At 46.1% G+C, this 15,286-nt stretch overlaps 1 protein-coding gene across 6 annotated transcripts in view; it reads right to left on the bottom strand.

The window, feature by feature from the left end:
• The window catches only part of acss2 (acyl-CoA synthetase short chain family member 2), a 115,639-nt gene that overhangs the window by 41,293 nt on the left and 59,060 nt on the right, over positions 1-15,286 (bottom strand). For 4 of the 6 annotated variants that reach the window (XM_070896211.1, XM_070896207.1, XM_070896209.1 and 1 more), the window contains 6 exons: positions 12,950-13,041; positions 7,345-7,448; positions 6,116-6,188; positions 4,981-5,056; positions 4,738-4,861; positions 3,807-3,851 (listed from right to left, as the gene is read on the bottom strand). In XM_070896211.1, the coding sequence (XP_070752312.1) occupies positions 3,807-3,851; positions 4,738-4,861; positions 4,981-5,056; positions 6,116-6,188; positions 7,345-7,448; positions 12,950-13,016 (489 nt within the window). In that variant the 5' untranslated portion in view covers positions 13,017-13,041. The remainder of the gene's footprint in view (positions 1-3,806; positions 3,852-4,737; positions 4,862-4,980; positions 5,057-6,115; positions 6,189-7,344; positions 7,449-12,949; positions 13,042-15,286) is intronic. The other 2 variants (XM_070896212.1, XM_070896208.1) reach the window with 2 other exon arrangements.

Raw genomic sequence — 15,286 nt, 5'->3', positions numbered from 1 at the left:
ACCTAGGGCAGTCTTCGGCCAGTGTCTGCCAGGTGTCAGTGATGTCGCACTTCACCAGGGAGGCTTTGAGGGTGTCCTTGTAACATTGCCGCTGCCCACCTTTGGCTCGTTTGCCATGAAGGAGTTCCACATAGAGCAGTTGCTTAGGGAGTCTCGTGTCTAGCATACGAACTAAGTGGCCTGCCCAGCGAAGTTGATCGAGTGTGGTTAGTGCTTCAATGTTGGGAATGTTAGCCTGGGCAAAGACATTGATGTTGGTGCATCTGTCCTCGCAGGGGATTTGCAGGATCTTGCGGAGACATCGTTGGTGATATATCTACAGCGACTCGAGGTGCCTTCTGCAAGTCATCCGTGCCTCTGATCCATACAGGAGGGTGGGTATTACTACAGCCCTGTAGACCATGAGCTTGGTGGTAGGTTTGAGGGCCTGGTCTTCGAACACTCTTTTCCTCAGGTGGCCGAAGGCTGCACTGGCTCACTGGAGGTGATGTTGAATCTTCACATCATATCTGCCTTTGTCGGTAAGAGGCCCCCGAGATATGGGAAGTGGTCCGCGTTGTCGAGGGCCACGCCGTGAATCTTGATGACTGGGGAACAGTGCTGTGCAGCAAGGACAACCTGGTGGAGGACCTTCGTCTTACGGATGTTAATTATAAGGCCCATGCTTTCATATGCCCCGGTGAATACATCGACTATTTCCTGGAGTTCAGCCTCAGAATGTGCGCAGATGTAGGCTTCGTCCACATACTGCAGTTTAATGAGAGGTTTGGGTGGTCTTGGACCTGGTCTGGAGGCGGTGTCGGTTAAACAGCTTCCCATTGGTTCTGTAGTTTAGTCCCACTCCAGCGGGGAGTTTGTTGACAGTGAGGTGGAGCATGGCAGCCAGGAAGGTTGAGAAGAGGGTTGGAGTGATGAAGCAGTCCTGTTTGACCCCAGTTCGGATGTGGAATGGATCGAACAGATCCGCTGGTAAGGATGACAGCCTGCATGTCGTCGTGGAGCAGGCGAAGGATGCTGAAAGACTTTGAGGCACCCAAAACGGAGGAGGACGCTCCATAAGCCCTCACGGTCGACAATGTCAAAGACCTTTGTAAGATTGAAAAAGGCCATGTATAAAGGCTGGTGCTGCTCCCTGCATTTTTCCTGCAGTTGTCGTGCTGCAAAGATCATGTCCGTTGTTCCCCGTAGGGAGGAGCTCCTCGGCCATAGGGAGAAGATGGTTGAGGAGGACTCTAGCGACAACCTTCCCAGTGGTTGATAGCAGGGAGATTCCCCTGTAGTTGCTGCAGTCGGATTTGTTCCCCTTTTTAAAAATGGACACGATCACTGCATCTCTGAGATCACCCGGTTAGCTCTCTTCCCTCCAAATGAGAGAGATGAGGTCATGTATCGCGCCAACAGCGCTTCACCGCCATATTTTAGCGCCTCAGCAGGAATTCCATCTGCGCCCGTAGCCTTGTTATTCTTGAGCTGTGCCGACCTCGTGCAGCGTTGGAGTTTCACTGAGGTGGTGGCGGGTTGCATGCTGTGGGATGGAGTTGAAAACACTCGAGTCAAAGGCAGAGTCTCGATTGAGGAGATTTTCAAAGTGCTCCTTCCAGCGGGCCCTGACAGCCTCGGTGTCTTTGATGAGTGTTTCCCCGTTCTTTGCCAGGAGTGGGGTGGGGCCTTGGGAGTTTGGACCGTAGGTGGCCTTGACTGCAGTGAAGAATCCTCGTATGTCGTGGCTGTCGGCTAGTTGTTGTATCTCCTGTGCTTTCTCCATCACCACCTGTTCTTTAGGTCCCGGGTTTTTTGTTGGACCTCAGCCTTGAGCTGTCTGTAACGTTGCTTTGTAGCTCACGAGTTTAGTTGTTGCTTGAGGCTCAAAAATGCTCTGAGCTTATGATCTATTAGTTCTTGGATCTCCTGATCCTTTTCAGCAAACCAGTCCTGGTTGAGTAACCAAGTGTCTTTTCACAGGAACTGGTTATGGCGAGCAGACCAAGCACTGTGGGCATTGAGCATCTCAGGGTCATCAAGGCATACCAAATTGGCTGTGAGGCGCTGGCTGTATAGGGCTCTCTGAGCTGGGTCTTTAAGTGCCCTGGCATTAATTTTTTTGCAGCACTGCTTCTGCTCTCCCCTCTGCTTTGGGGCTATGTTAATATCGATGATGGATCGGATTCGGCGATGGTCCGTCCAGCAGTCGTCAGCTCCTGTCATGCACACATCCTTGCGATCCTTGGCTCGGACGATGACATAGTCCAGCAGGTGCCAGTGTTTGGAGCAAGGGTGTTGCCACGATGCCCTGTATTTGTCCCTCTGGCGGAACAGGGTGTTGGTGTTGAGGAGTTCGTGTTCTAGACATTTTGTCAAGAGTAGGGTGCCGTTGAAGTTGGATTTCCCTACCCACTCTCTGCCAATCATGCCTCCCCAGAGGGCTGTGTCTTTGCCGACCCTGGCATTGCAGTCTCCTAGGATGATCAATTTGTCGTCCTTGGGGACACAGGACAGGGATGTCTCGAGGTTGGAATAAAAACCCTCTTTAGCCTCATCTGTTGCATCGAGTGTTGGGGCGTACGCACTGATGACTGTGGCACATTGGTTCCGGGATAGGGTAAGGCGAAGGGTCATCAGACGTTCGTTAATCCCGTAGGGAGAGTCTTTGAGGCGGCCGACCAGTTCATTTTTGACGACGAAACTGACTCCATGAAGGCGGCGTTCTTCCTCTGGTTTTCCTTTCCAGAAAAAGGTATAACCTCCATCATGTTCCTTGAGCTGGCCTTCCCCTGCTCGCCGGGTCTCACCTAGGGCGGTGATGTCGATGTCAAAGCGTCTAAGTTCCCGGGCAACTATGGCGATGCTGCGTTCCGGCCTGTCGCTGTTGGAGTTGTCCATCAGGGTCCTGACGTTCCAGGTCCCAAACTTCATATTAAATGAGTGAAAGATACCTGTGCGCGAGTTCTTTTAACGTGGAGTGGTCATTGCACATTGACCACCACACGGGCTTAGTTGAGCAAGGTCTTGATCCAGTGGCAAGGAGTCCAAGACGACTGGAGACCAGGCACTGCTGCATGAGCCTAGTTGCCTACAGCGAGATGTTGGCTGCAGGTTCGGCGCTCAGTAGCGCCCTTGATGGTAGGTGGCCTGCTGCTTGGTTGGGGGCAGGCATTGGGAGGGTCAGCAGTCCCCTGGAGTTCAGTGTGGAAGGTCAGAGTGATCACAGCCATGGTACTCACTACATGGTACTCACCTCTGAACCAGTATGGACCCTAATCACAATCTCCTGGTACAATAACACAAATAATTCAACACTCTTCACTTATCTTGTTCCTGGCCACTATATCAGGCATGGTTAAGTTATAGGCCACTTCTCAGTTTCACAATGACAACTAACCCGTTGATGCAGCACCGGTTTATAAAGATGGGAAAGAAGGACATGAAGGCTTGTAGCCTATTGTTGTTCAATCTTGATTTGCTTAGTGAATCTTGAACAAAACATAAATGGAATCCACAAAAATTAGTATTCTGTTGCAGCCCTAATTTAGGTGTATTTTTATTTTATTTTCAAAAGCTTTTGATAGCATCAATATGTTGCTCAGACTGTGTAGAACAGGATACATAAAGGTTTGTGTTAGGATAATCTCAAAAGAACACTGGCTATCTCCGGTACAAGGGCATTCAGTAGATAAGTACACAGCAGCTGTCAGGCAATTCCATAAAAAATGTTAATAAACTTGGATGGGGCGGGGAGAAAGAGAGAAACACATAGCAAAGCCAAGGTGCAGATTTCAAAGTTGGCAGCTACATTAAGACTAAAATACCTGTATTTTATGATGAACATTCTTTGCTTTCTCATTGTCCTTATCCTGTAGAAAATCCATAGATGAAAGATGCAACATTTTGGCAAATACAGGTTTTCTGTTTGAAAAGGTTATACTTCTGTAACTATAAATAGACCCCTCCCATCCAACACTATTGCACATAATTTCCAAAGTAATTCTAAGCAGGAAGTTGACTAGTAGTTTGCATTTTTAATATTAGTGATATAAATACAGTTTTTTTTTTAAAGAATTGGGAAGAACACAACTCTTTAAAAAAAAAAAATCACGGTTTGCTGCTCACACTTTCAGAAATCAAAATGAATCACCTCCGCTGTCAACAAGTCAAACAATCAATGCTAATCAGTTCTAACGAGGAGTGGATTGAGGGAAGAGCAATACAGTCCTGTATCCAAGGAGATACTTGCAGAACAAAGCAAATTCGAAACATACCACTTCTGAGCCAAGCAACTCCAAAAAAGAAAATTAAAGAAAAATGCTGCGGGTGCTGGAATCTGAAATAAAAACAGAAAATGCCTGAAATCTCAGCAGGTCAAGCAGCATCCGTGGAGAGAAAGAGAGTCAACGTTTCGAGCCTGTGATCCTTCACCAGAATTGGAAAAGTTGGAGATATAACAGGTTCTTAAGTGCAGAGGCAGTGAAAGAGGGAGGGGAGGAAAGAACAAAAGGGAAGGTCTGTGATAGGGTGGAAGGCAGGAGAAATTAAGAGACAAAAAGGAATGATGGGCAAAAATGAGATGGTAATGGGACAAGTTAAGCAACAAAAGATGAGTCTAGATGGGGTGTGAATGGCGGAATTATCATCAGAGTTACAAAAGGGGTTGTAAAAAAAAAAGGGGAAAAGATTCTTCTCAGCACACTGAATGTTATCCTATTTTACAGCTTCTGTTAAAATATTTCTGCTATTCCTCACCTGGAGGTTGTAGCAGGATCGTTTTGCAGCTGGTGACTGTGGGCAGGTTGAAGCTTCATCTATAAGAGTGTCTTCTGTCAATCCGAGGTGCTTTGCAACAATGCACTTTCCAACAGTGTAGTTCCTTCAAAAGTTAATGACATTACTTTAGAGATGGGAGCAACTTTCAGAACTTTTTAAAAAAAAGATTGAACTAAATTAAGAAAGAGGAAAGAACAAAAAGAAAAATTACACAATACATACCTCTCTCTGCACTTCCGGAGAGCTTCATCCGCTATCTGTTTCAGGTTTACAAATTTATCTCCTCTGAAAAATCCATCTAAGAAAAAACATGTTAAATAGTGTTTTCGTTGGATTGTTAACCTAGCGTAAATCAGCCAGAAGGGAATTCTGCTACCCTCAGAAGATGCCAGACACAAGGTCAATGCTCTTCCCCCATTTGTTGCAATCGCACACTCCCAGATGCCCTACCACAAGCAGCTCTAAAGACCTACATGAGAAAGACGTCACAGTTAGACCAATTACTCCACACAGCACAGTTCCTTTCCATCCAAAGACCAGCTAGCAAATACCAGCTACCCGACCCTAGCCTTCAACTTAAATGTCATTATTTCTCACACAATAACCTCCATGCTTCTAAATTGCTTGACTGCCTCTATTAATGCACAATTGTGTAATGTCCATTATATACATGCATTTGTGTAAAATAACTAAAATTACAATTATATGGTATTGTAAACCACTGCATACACCAATGTGTTGCCAGTGAATTGTCAATTTATACGCTGCTCTTTTCTTCTCTTTCTCAAATTAAAAGTTAGCCAGCATAAATCACTTCCAATGAAGGTCTATGACCAAAACATTAACTTGCTTTTTTCTCTTTACAGATACTGGCAGATTTCATGGATTCTATTTTTTTTTTTATCAGGGGAGGGAACGTTGTGCACAAGCCCAGTAATGGGCAGTGCAGCAGGTGTGGAGGCTGATCTTAATGGCAGGGCCGCATTTAAAAAGAGTTTCTTGGAGTCCGGCCTGACACTCGGCCAGATTCACTATCTGGTCTGCGGTTGGGAGTGGGAATTTAGCGCCAGGAGATCACTGCTGGGGAACCATGGATACGATGCTATTTAGAAAAATGTACTTTTATGGCACAAATCAATGATTTTTACCAATTCTACATTAAAAAAATAGAAATTAATGTAAATCAACAGGAATACTATTACTCTGCAGTTTAAGATGTGTCTATATTGCACCAACAAATGAAGTGCTGAAAGTGCTTCCCGAGTGGTACAGCAGAAAGCCTGGATGCATTGCTGTGGGCAGGCGATAGGCAGAGTTTGTGCAAAATACAACATTGGGGAAATGGCTGTTTACTTGCCTGCTGTAATTAGGATAGAACAGTGAGAATCCAGAATGCGTTCACACAGAGATTCTGAAGAAAATCCTGCAAACTGAATATTAAAATTATAATTATTTGACAATTCAACCACAGTAAATGATATCCATCGGATTTATATGGAGCATCTGATCTAATTACGTGGACTGTAAAAATAGTACATTGTGGTGGTGAGTGAGCTTCTCTGTGTATTTCGGCTTGTAGACATCCCGATAGTCACAGTGGCACTGGTGTTGATGCCTGCTATTTTGGTAGCATCACTTGGTCTTCAACGTTAACCCGGATAGGCAGCATAAAGCATGCCCCTGATGCAACAGCTGGCCGGGGGGGGGGGGGGGGGTGGAGGGCGAGAACAAGGAATAGGGGCAGATCTTGAAGAATTTCCCTGGAAGCACATGATTTTCTCAGACTGGGCAAACTTTCATAGTGTCTCAATCAACATTACCTGGTTGGGGTTGGGGTTGGGGTTGGGGTAGGGGAGGGGAGGAGTGGGATGGGGTGGGGGCTTCTCCTGCCATCACCTCAGTGAGATGCACTAATGGCTGTAACTAGGAGAAAACACAAAATGTTGACAGTGTTAGCATCTGGGAGGGTGGGGCAGGGTGGGCAGTAGAAAGAAATTACAATAGGAACCCGCAGTAGGAAGTGTATTGATTCTGGTTCAATGGTATTCTTCGTGATTGTATGGATATTACACAGCACCTTCTGCCAAGAGGGCTGGCTCTTTTGGCTCAGCCAGTAAATGCGGTGTGGCCTCCCACCACATCTTCTCCAACACTCTGCTTCGACACTGGGAGGTTCCACCTGCATTGATGGATGGGATATAGCATCTCCCGAGACTCATTTTAATTTGCCCTTCTATTAATTTATGACAAATTGGTGACAATATGCACTGCTTCGCAAATGGAGTCCCAATCGTCCGACAGGGTCCTCCTCAGGCCTTCCAGGCTATTTTTGCTGCCGTTATATTTTCCAGACTCATGGAAATGAAGATTCCGTATACCCTTCAAATGAGTTCTACTTATTGTACCTTTGTTGGGTGAGAAGGAGATTTCTAGGGCTGTTAGTGACCTTGTGACTCGAGCCCAATTGGTCTGATCAATAAAGACATGATTGAAAAACTGAACAGATCCAAACATTTAAATTTGCAAATTGTCTGCAATCACAGTCAGCATTGTTATGGAGGCTAGCAATCATATAATTTTTCTTACCACAATGGAATGTATTACCCCTATTCTGGCACAAGCTAGCATGGCAACAACCAATTCTATCATCATTGGCATGTAGATTGAAATTCTGTCTCCCTTCTTCACTCCTGTGGATTTTAAATAAAAAGGCATAAATAGTGACATATCATGACAGGAAACATAACAGTTTGAGTTTCTGGTTAATCCATGAACATCTACACTACAAACTGTGCAAGAGAATGTGCAGCAATTGAAATTCATACTCTACCACTCTTTCCTTTGTTGTATCTTGGCATAGTTTATACACAAAATCAAATGAATGTCTACATGTGATTAAGGGAATCAAGGGATATGGGGATAGTGCAGGAAAGTGAAGCTGAGGCAGATGATCAGCCATGATCTTACTGAATGGCAAAGCAGACTCGAGGGGCCGAATGGCCTACTTCTGCTCCTAATTCTTATGTTCTTATGTTTACATGCTGATTTTCACTGACACGATCTATCTACTCAAATCAGTACTTATACTGAAAGATATCACGCCCAAGTCTTTACTGCAGGACACTTTACAAAAAAAAGAAATAACGGTTCCAAAGTCTTGATACTTAATTCCTGTCCTCTCCCTCCCCAACCAAAGATACAAATCGAAGCACAGCCGACTAGATTCATATCCAGTCAATACCTACGTTACTTCCAATAGCTGGCCATCTGAAAATAAACTTGTTCTCAACTCAGCATATTTCCCATGTATCATTTTTTTTTTTAAGCGAAAAAATGGTTCAAGTCCCAGAGATTTGAAAACAAAAGGCTAAGCTGACACTCCAGTGCAGTACTGGGGGAGTGCTGCACTGTCAGAGGTGCTGTCTTTTGGATGAGATGTTAAACTGAGGCCCCACCTGCCCTCTCAGGTGGATGTAAAAGATCCCATGGCACTATTTTGAAGAAGAGCAGGGAGTTTTCCCACTGTGTCCTGGCCAATATTTATCCCTCAATCAACATCACTAAAATAGAATATCTAGTCATTATCGCATTGCTGTCTGTGGGAACTTGCTGTGCGCAAATTGGTTGCCTTGTTTCGTACATTACAACAGTGACTAAACTCCTAAAGTACTTCATTGGCTGTGTTTTAGGACGCCCTGAAAGGTGCTATAAAAATCCAAGTTTTTCTTTGATTAGGTATTTTGCAACACAATTCCATGGGCCCTTAAACATTCAAAGACAACTATTTGTGTTTGGAAAAGTCATGAAACAATGGGAGGGTATGTATAGGCATCACTTTGTTTACAAAAAAATATTTGAAAAGATATAACAGAATATATGATGAATATAATTGGAAGGAAACAGCTTAGAGAACTTATCGAGCCAGATACGTGAGGAAAATTAAGCTACTGAAGCTGACCCAGGTTCCACTAATTTCTCTAGATTCGATAATTCAGGTCCATAGTTCATCATCATCATCATAGGCAGTCTCAAAATCGAAGAAGACTTGCTTCCAATCAAAGTGAATTCTCAAGTGGCTGTACAAGCCAATGCGGGAATTACAGTCTCTGTCACAGGTGGGACAGTGGTTAAAGGAAAGGGTGGGTGGGGAGCCTGGTTTGCTGCACGCTCCTTCCGCTGTCTGGGCTTGATTTCTGCATGCTCTTGGTGATGAGACTCGAGGTGCTCAGCGCCCTCCTGGATGCTCCTCCTCCATTTTGGGCGGTATTTGGTCAGGGATTCCTAGGTGCCGGTGGGGATGTTGCACTTTATCAACGAGGCTTTGAGGGTGTCCTTAAAACATTTCCTCTGCCCACCTGGGGCTTGCTTGCTGCGTCGGAGTTCCGAATAGAGCGCTTGCTTAAGGAGTCTCGTGTCAGGCATGCGGACGATGTGACCCACCCAACTGAGTTGTTTGAGCGTGGTCAGTGCTTCGATGCTGGGGATGTTGGCCTGAGCGAGAACACTGCCGTTGGTGCGTCTATCCTCCCAATGGATTTGCAGGATCTTGCAGAGGCAGTGTTGGTGGTATTTCTCCAGTGCTTTGAGATGTCTGCTGTATATGGTCAACATCTCTGAGCCATATAGAAGGGTATCATTACAGCCCTGTAGACCATAAGCTTGGTGCCGGATTTGAGGTCCTGGTCTTCAAACACACTCTTCCTCAGGCGAACGAAGGCTGCGCTGGCACACTGGAGGCAGTGTTGGACCTCGCCATTGATGTCTGCCCTTGCTGATAGTAGGCTCCCGAGGTATGGAAAATGGTCCACGTTGTCCAAGGCCGCGCCGTGGATTTTGATGACCTGGGGTGGGGGGGGGGGGGGCAATGCAGTGGGGTCAGGTTGGTGGAGGACCTTTGTCTTACAGTTGTTTAGTGCAAGGCCCATGCTTTTGTACACCTCGGTGAAGGTGTCGACGATGGCTTGGAGTTCGGCCTCTGAGTGTGTGCAGACACAACCGTTGCCCGTGTACTGTAATTCGATGACAGAGGATGGGACAACTTTGGATCTAGCCTGGAGGTGGCAATGGTTGAACAGGTTCCCATTGGTTCTATAGTTTAGTTCCACTCCAGCGGGGAGCTTGTTGAGAGAAAGATGAATCACTGCAGCAAGGAAGATCGAGAAGAGCGTTGGCGCCATGACTCAGCACTGCTTGACCCCGGTCCGGACGTAGATTGGGTCTGTGGTGGATCCATTGGTCAAGATCACGGCTTGCATGTCATCGTGGAGCAGACGGAGGATGGTGACAAACTTTTAGGGGCAGCCAAAACGAAGGAGGACGCTCCATAGTCCCTCACGGTTGACAGTGTCAAAAGACTTTGAGAGGTCAAAGAAGGACATGTACAAGGGTTGATGCTGTTCCCTGCATTTCTCTTGCAGTTGTCGCGCCATGAAGATCCCTTAGTGGACGGAATCCGCATTGCGACTCTGGGAGGAGCTCTTCAGCCACAGGGAGAAGACGATCGAGGAGGATTCTTGCAATGACTTTCCCAGTGGCCGACAGCAGGGAAATTCCTCTGTAGTTACCGCAGTCAGACTTGTCCCCTTTTTTGAAGATGGTCACGATTAAGGCATCTCTGAGATCTCCTGGCATGCTCTCCTTCCAGTTGAGCGCGCTGAGGTCTTACATTCATGCCAATTGTGCTTCTCCACCATACTTTAGTGCCTTGACGGGGATTCCATCTGCTCCTGATGCCTTGTTGTTCGTGAGCTGACGGATGGCCTTTTCTATCTCTTGCAGGGCTGGGGTTTTGCTGAGATGGTGGCGGGTAGCATGCTGCGGGATAGAGTAGAGGACATAGCGTCGAAGGCAGTCTCGGTTAAGGAGATCTTCAAAGTGCTCCTTCCAGCAGGCCCCGACTGCCTCGCTGTCCTTAATGAGTGCCTCTCCATTCTTGGCCAGCAGTGGGATGGTCCTTGGGTGCTTGGGCCGTAGGTGGTCTTGACTGCGCTGAAGAAACCTCACTCGCCCAGTCACATATCAAAGAACAAGTTTCAAAATAACTGCCTTGAAGATTAGTGTTAATTGAAAAAAAATCACAAGCATTTTTTGGGTAAATTAAAATTAAAATTCTCCAGCTTTCTTCTAAAGGATTAGATAACAAACAGCACCTTGCCTGCAAAGTTTTACTTCCAATATGTACATACATCTATACCAGAACCATTAATTATTTTTCCCTGAATTTCTGCTAACATTTTAAACAAAGTTATAGAGGTGCAAGCAATTGAGGAATTATCAAGATTGATAATTCCATCAGCCAGAACAATGGGCCCAAGTTTCGGGCCGCGCCTAGAACGGCGCAGCCCCGTCCTGGACTCCCATTTTTCGCGCCACAAAGTGCGCCTAAAACAAAATTAACTATTCTCCGGCTCCCTGCAGGTCCTCTGGAGCTGTGCGCGGCGCAGCATGAGCTGTGGGGGGGCGGAGCTAGGTCCCTGCGCTGAAAACAGTGCCGGGTCCTCTACACATGCGCGCTACAATGGGCACGCATGTGCAGTAGCTCCAGGCGCCCAAAACTGTGTGGGAGGGGCCCGAAGCACGCAGCCCCGAGCCCTGGCCGAATGACCTCACTGGGGCTGCGTGGATAAGGCTGCCTCCCACGCCCAGCTCCTGCTTCCTCCCAACCGGACCCGACCCGACCTCGACTCCCGCTCCCCCCACCCCACCCGACCTGCGCTCTCTCCCCCCCCCCCCGCTCCCGACCCCGACCCGATCTGCGCTTCCCCCCCCCCCCCCCACCCCCGCTTCGGACCCGATCTCCCCTCCCCCACCCACTCCGGACCCGACCCGCGCTCCCGACCCCTGACCCCGACCCGCGCTCACCCTCCGCTCCCAGACTGGACCCGATCTGACCTCCCTCCGCCCCCCCCCCCCCCCACCCGACCCGACCTCCCGACTCGCCGCCACCTACCTGTAAATCCGGTGTTGGGGACGGGGCCCGTCCGAAGTCTTGGGCCCAGCCCGGCCCATTCAGCCTCGCTCCCCCTCCTACCCCAGTCCCCCCTTCCCCCCCCCTCCTACCCCAGTCCCCCCCTTCCCCACTCCTCTCCTCCCCCTCCCTTCTCCTCCCCCTCCTCCCCCTCCCTTCTCCTCCCCCTCCCTTCTCCCCCCCCCCCTCCCCCCCCACTCTCTCCCGGTCAGAAACACAGATACACAGAGAGAAAGAGACACACTGCGGGGGGAGGGGGGCGAGCCAGCATGCTGTTGGAGGGCTCCTGGTGCTGCAGTCGGTAAGTATAAAATGTTTTATTTATTGATTTAAAAAAAAAATATTTCTTATTAATTTTTTTTGATTTATTCATTGGTTGATTTATTGATGTATATCTCATTTATTATTGATGATGGCTCTTTATTTGTAAAACTGACGTGTTTAATGTTTGTAAACTTCCCTTTAAACCACCTCCCCCCACCCCCCCATTTCCTACACCTGATTTGTAACCTACGCCTGATTTCTAAGTGTAGACAAGGTTTTTCTGAGCGTACAAAAATCTACACTTACTCCATTCTAAGTTAGTTTGGAGTATGTTTTCACTGCCTAAACTTTCAAAACGGCGTAGGTGGCCGGACACGCCCCTTTTTGAAAAAAAAATCTGTTCCAAACTGAAACTGTTCTAACTGACTAGAACTGGAGCCAACTAAATGCCGAGAATTGCAATTTCTAAGATACTCCATTCTAAACCAGTTGCTCCAAAAAAACAGGAACAACTCAGGCCGAAACTTGGCCCCAATAACCCTACATTCTGTTGCACTGCAAGATGTTACGTATAACAGGGCTGCTAAATGTTTTACGTAGTTAATAACAGTTTTGGCTTGCACTTAACTCAAAATAAGTCGCATACAAGTCAATAAAATACAACATTAATTTAAATCCGTATTGAGGGCAACACTAGAAAAAAGGGCTATGCAAATCCGTGCCTTTTCCAGCCACAACAACCCCGAAAAAAAATTCAGGTACATAAACCTTGGTAAGTACAATTTATACAAGTCATTTAAAGGATTTCCCCCTTATTTAGGCCCCGTTCTATGTGCCAAAAGTAACCAACTTGCATGCAACTTAAACAGGAGACAAAAGTATTAAAGATCTTGCATTAGGTTTCCATCTTCAATAGCTTCCTTTTATAAAACAGTGAAGTTGAATAGTTGAGGTGCTTACCCTGAGCTCGTAGAACATTGGCAAATTTGCAAACCTGCTGCAAGAGTCCTTTGTAAGTTACTTGCATACAATCCCCAGGTTCATTCCCCTCCCTGCAATGAAATAATAGAAAGATATCTTTCTATAAACTTTGAAACACCAAATTAACACCATACGCCACATGTGAATTAAGACTAAGAAATATCGGTAATTTACATGACTAGGAAAAGCAGCATTTATTGTTCAACAGAATTAAAAGAAAAAATAAAGTGAGGTACACTTGATCACTAATGTTGTACAGAGTAGGTTCACTACCTACTCGAATGGATTTTGGTTGTGCCTTTACTGTAGTTGGAAAGGTTGGGCATGGAGTGATAATAGTTACCAAGCTATCGTCACTTGCCTATTAATGACTAGCTAACAAAATATTGGCAGAGTTCTGACAAGATTTGATAAAGGTGTTTAAAATCATGAGGGTTCTGGACAGAGTAGATAGAGAGAAAATGTTCCCATAGACAGAGGACACAGATTTTAAGTTGATTGACAGAAGGTCCAAAGGCGACATGAGGAAAACACAGCGAGTGGTTATGATGTAGAATACTCTGCCTGAAAGGGTGGTGGAGGCAGAGTCAAATCGTGTCTTTGAAAAGGGAATTAGATAAGTACCTGAAAGAAAAAGAATTGCAGGGCTACGGAAAAAGGGTGGGGCACTGGGACTAGCTGAAGTGCTCTTGCAGCGAGCCGGCACAGGCTCAAAGGGCTGAATGGCCTCGTTCTGTGCTGCAACTATTCTATGATTCTATAAGCTAACTATCCTATCAGCTGCAGAAGATTCAGATGGGGAGAATGTGTGTTTTGGAAAAAGAGCACCTTGTGCCTCCCAGCACTCGACAAATATCCAAACCAAACTAACACAGTTTATAGTATGATAAGAAATAAGAACATAATAGGAGCAGGAGTAGGCCATTTGGCTCCTCGAGCTTGCTCCGCTATTCAATAAGATCATGGCTAATCTGATCTTGGACTCAGCTCCACTTCCCTGCCTGCACCAGATAACCCTTCACTCCCTTACCGCTCAAAAATCTGTTTATCCCCACCTTAAATATATTCAATGACCCAGTCTCCACAGCTCTGTGGGGCAGAGAATGCCACAGATTTATAACCCTTAGAGAAGAAATTCCTCCTCATCTCAGTTTTAAATGGGCGACCACTTATTCTGAAACTATGCCCCCTAGTTCTAGATTCCCCCACGAAGGGAAACATCCTCTCTGCATCTACCTTGTCGAGTCCCCTCAGTATCTTACATGTTTCAATAAGATCACCTCTCATTCTTCTAAACGCCAATGAGTATTGGCCCAACCTACTCAACCTTTCTTCATAAGTCAACCCCTTCATCTCAGGAATAAACCTAGTGAACCTTCTCTGAACTGCCTTCAATGCAAGTATATCCCTCCTTAAGTAAGGACATCAATTAGTCTCCTCTTATCTTGGAGACATCAAATATCAACACTGTTATTTGAAATATCAAAATATTAAACTCCAGCCTACTTGAAAGGTTATCAGCAGAAACAAACGCTAACTAACAGAATGAACATGATTCAGTAGGATGTGAATGAGAGCAGCAATAACACCAAACCCTGCAATCATTTGTGAACTCGCTGGTGTCTCAGCAGGCTGGAAGAATGAGTAAACCCTTTCCCACACTAGGGTGTGGCCTCACCAATGCGCTGTACAGTTGTAGCAGGACTTCTCTGCTTTTATATTCCATCCCCTTTGCAATAAAGGCCAACATTCCATTTGCCTTCCTGATTACTTGCTGTACCTGCATACTAACTTTTTGTGTTTCATGCACAAGGACCCCCAGGTCCCTCTGTACTGAAACATTTTGTAATTTAGCTCCATTTAAATAATAATTTGCTTTTTTATTTTTCCTGCCAAAGTGGATAACCTCACACTTTCCCACATTATACTCCATCTGCCAAATGTTTTCCTACTCATAGTCTGTCTATATCCCTTTGAAGATTGTTTGTGTTCTGCTCACAACTTGCTTTCCCACCCATCTTTGTATCATCAGCAAACTTGGCTACATTACACTCGGACCCTTCATCCAAGTCATTAATATAGATTGTAAATAGTTGAGGTCCCAGCACCGATCCCTGCTGCACCCCACGAGGTACCGTTTGCCAACCGGAAAATGACCTGTTTATCCCGACACTCTGTTTTCTGTTAGTTAGCCAATCCTCTATCCATGCTAATATATTACCCCCAACCCCGTGAACTTTTATCTTGTGCAGTAACCTTTTATGTGGCACCTTATCGAATGCCTTCTGGAAATCCAAATACATCACATCCACTGGT

Source organism: Pristiophorus japonicus, chromosome 12, assembly GCF_044704955.1.
Source record: "Pristiophorus japonicus isolate sPriJap1 chromosome 12, sPriJap1.hap1, whole genome shotgun sequence".
Lineage (NCBI taxonomy): Eukaryota > Metazoa > Chordata > Chondrichthyes > Pristiophoridae > Pristiophorus > Pristiophorus japonicus.
This window is presented reverse-complemented; position numbering and strand designations above follow the sequence as displayed.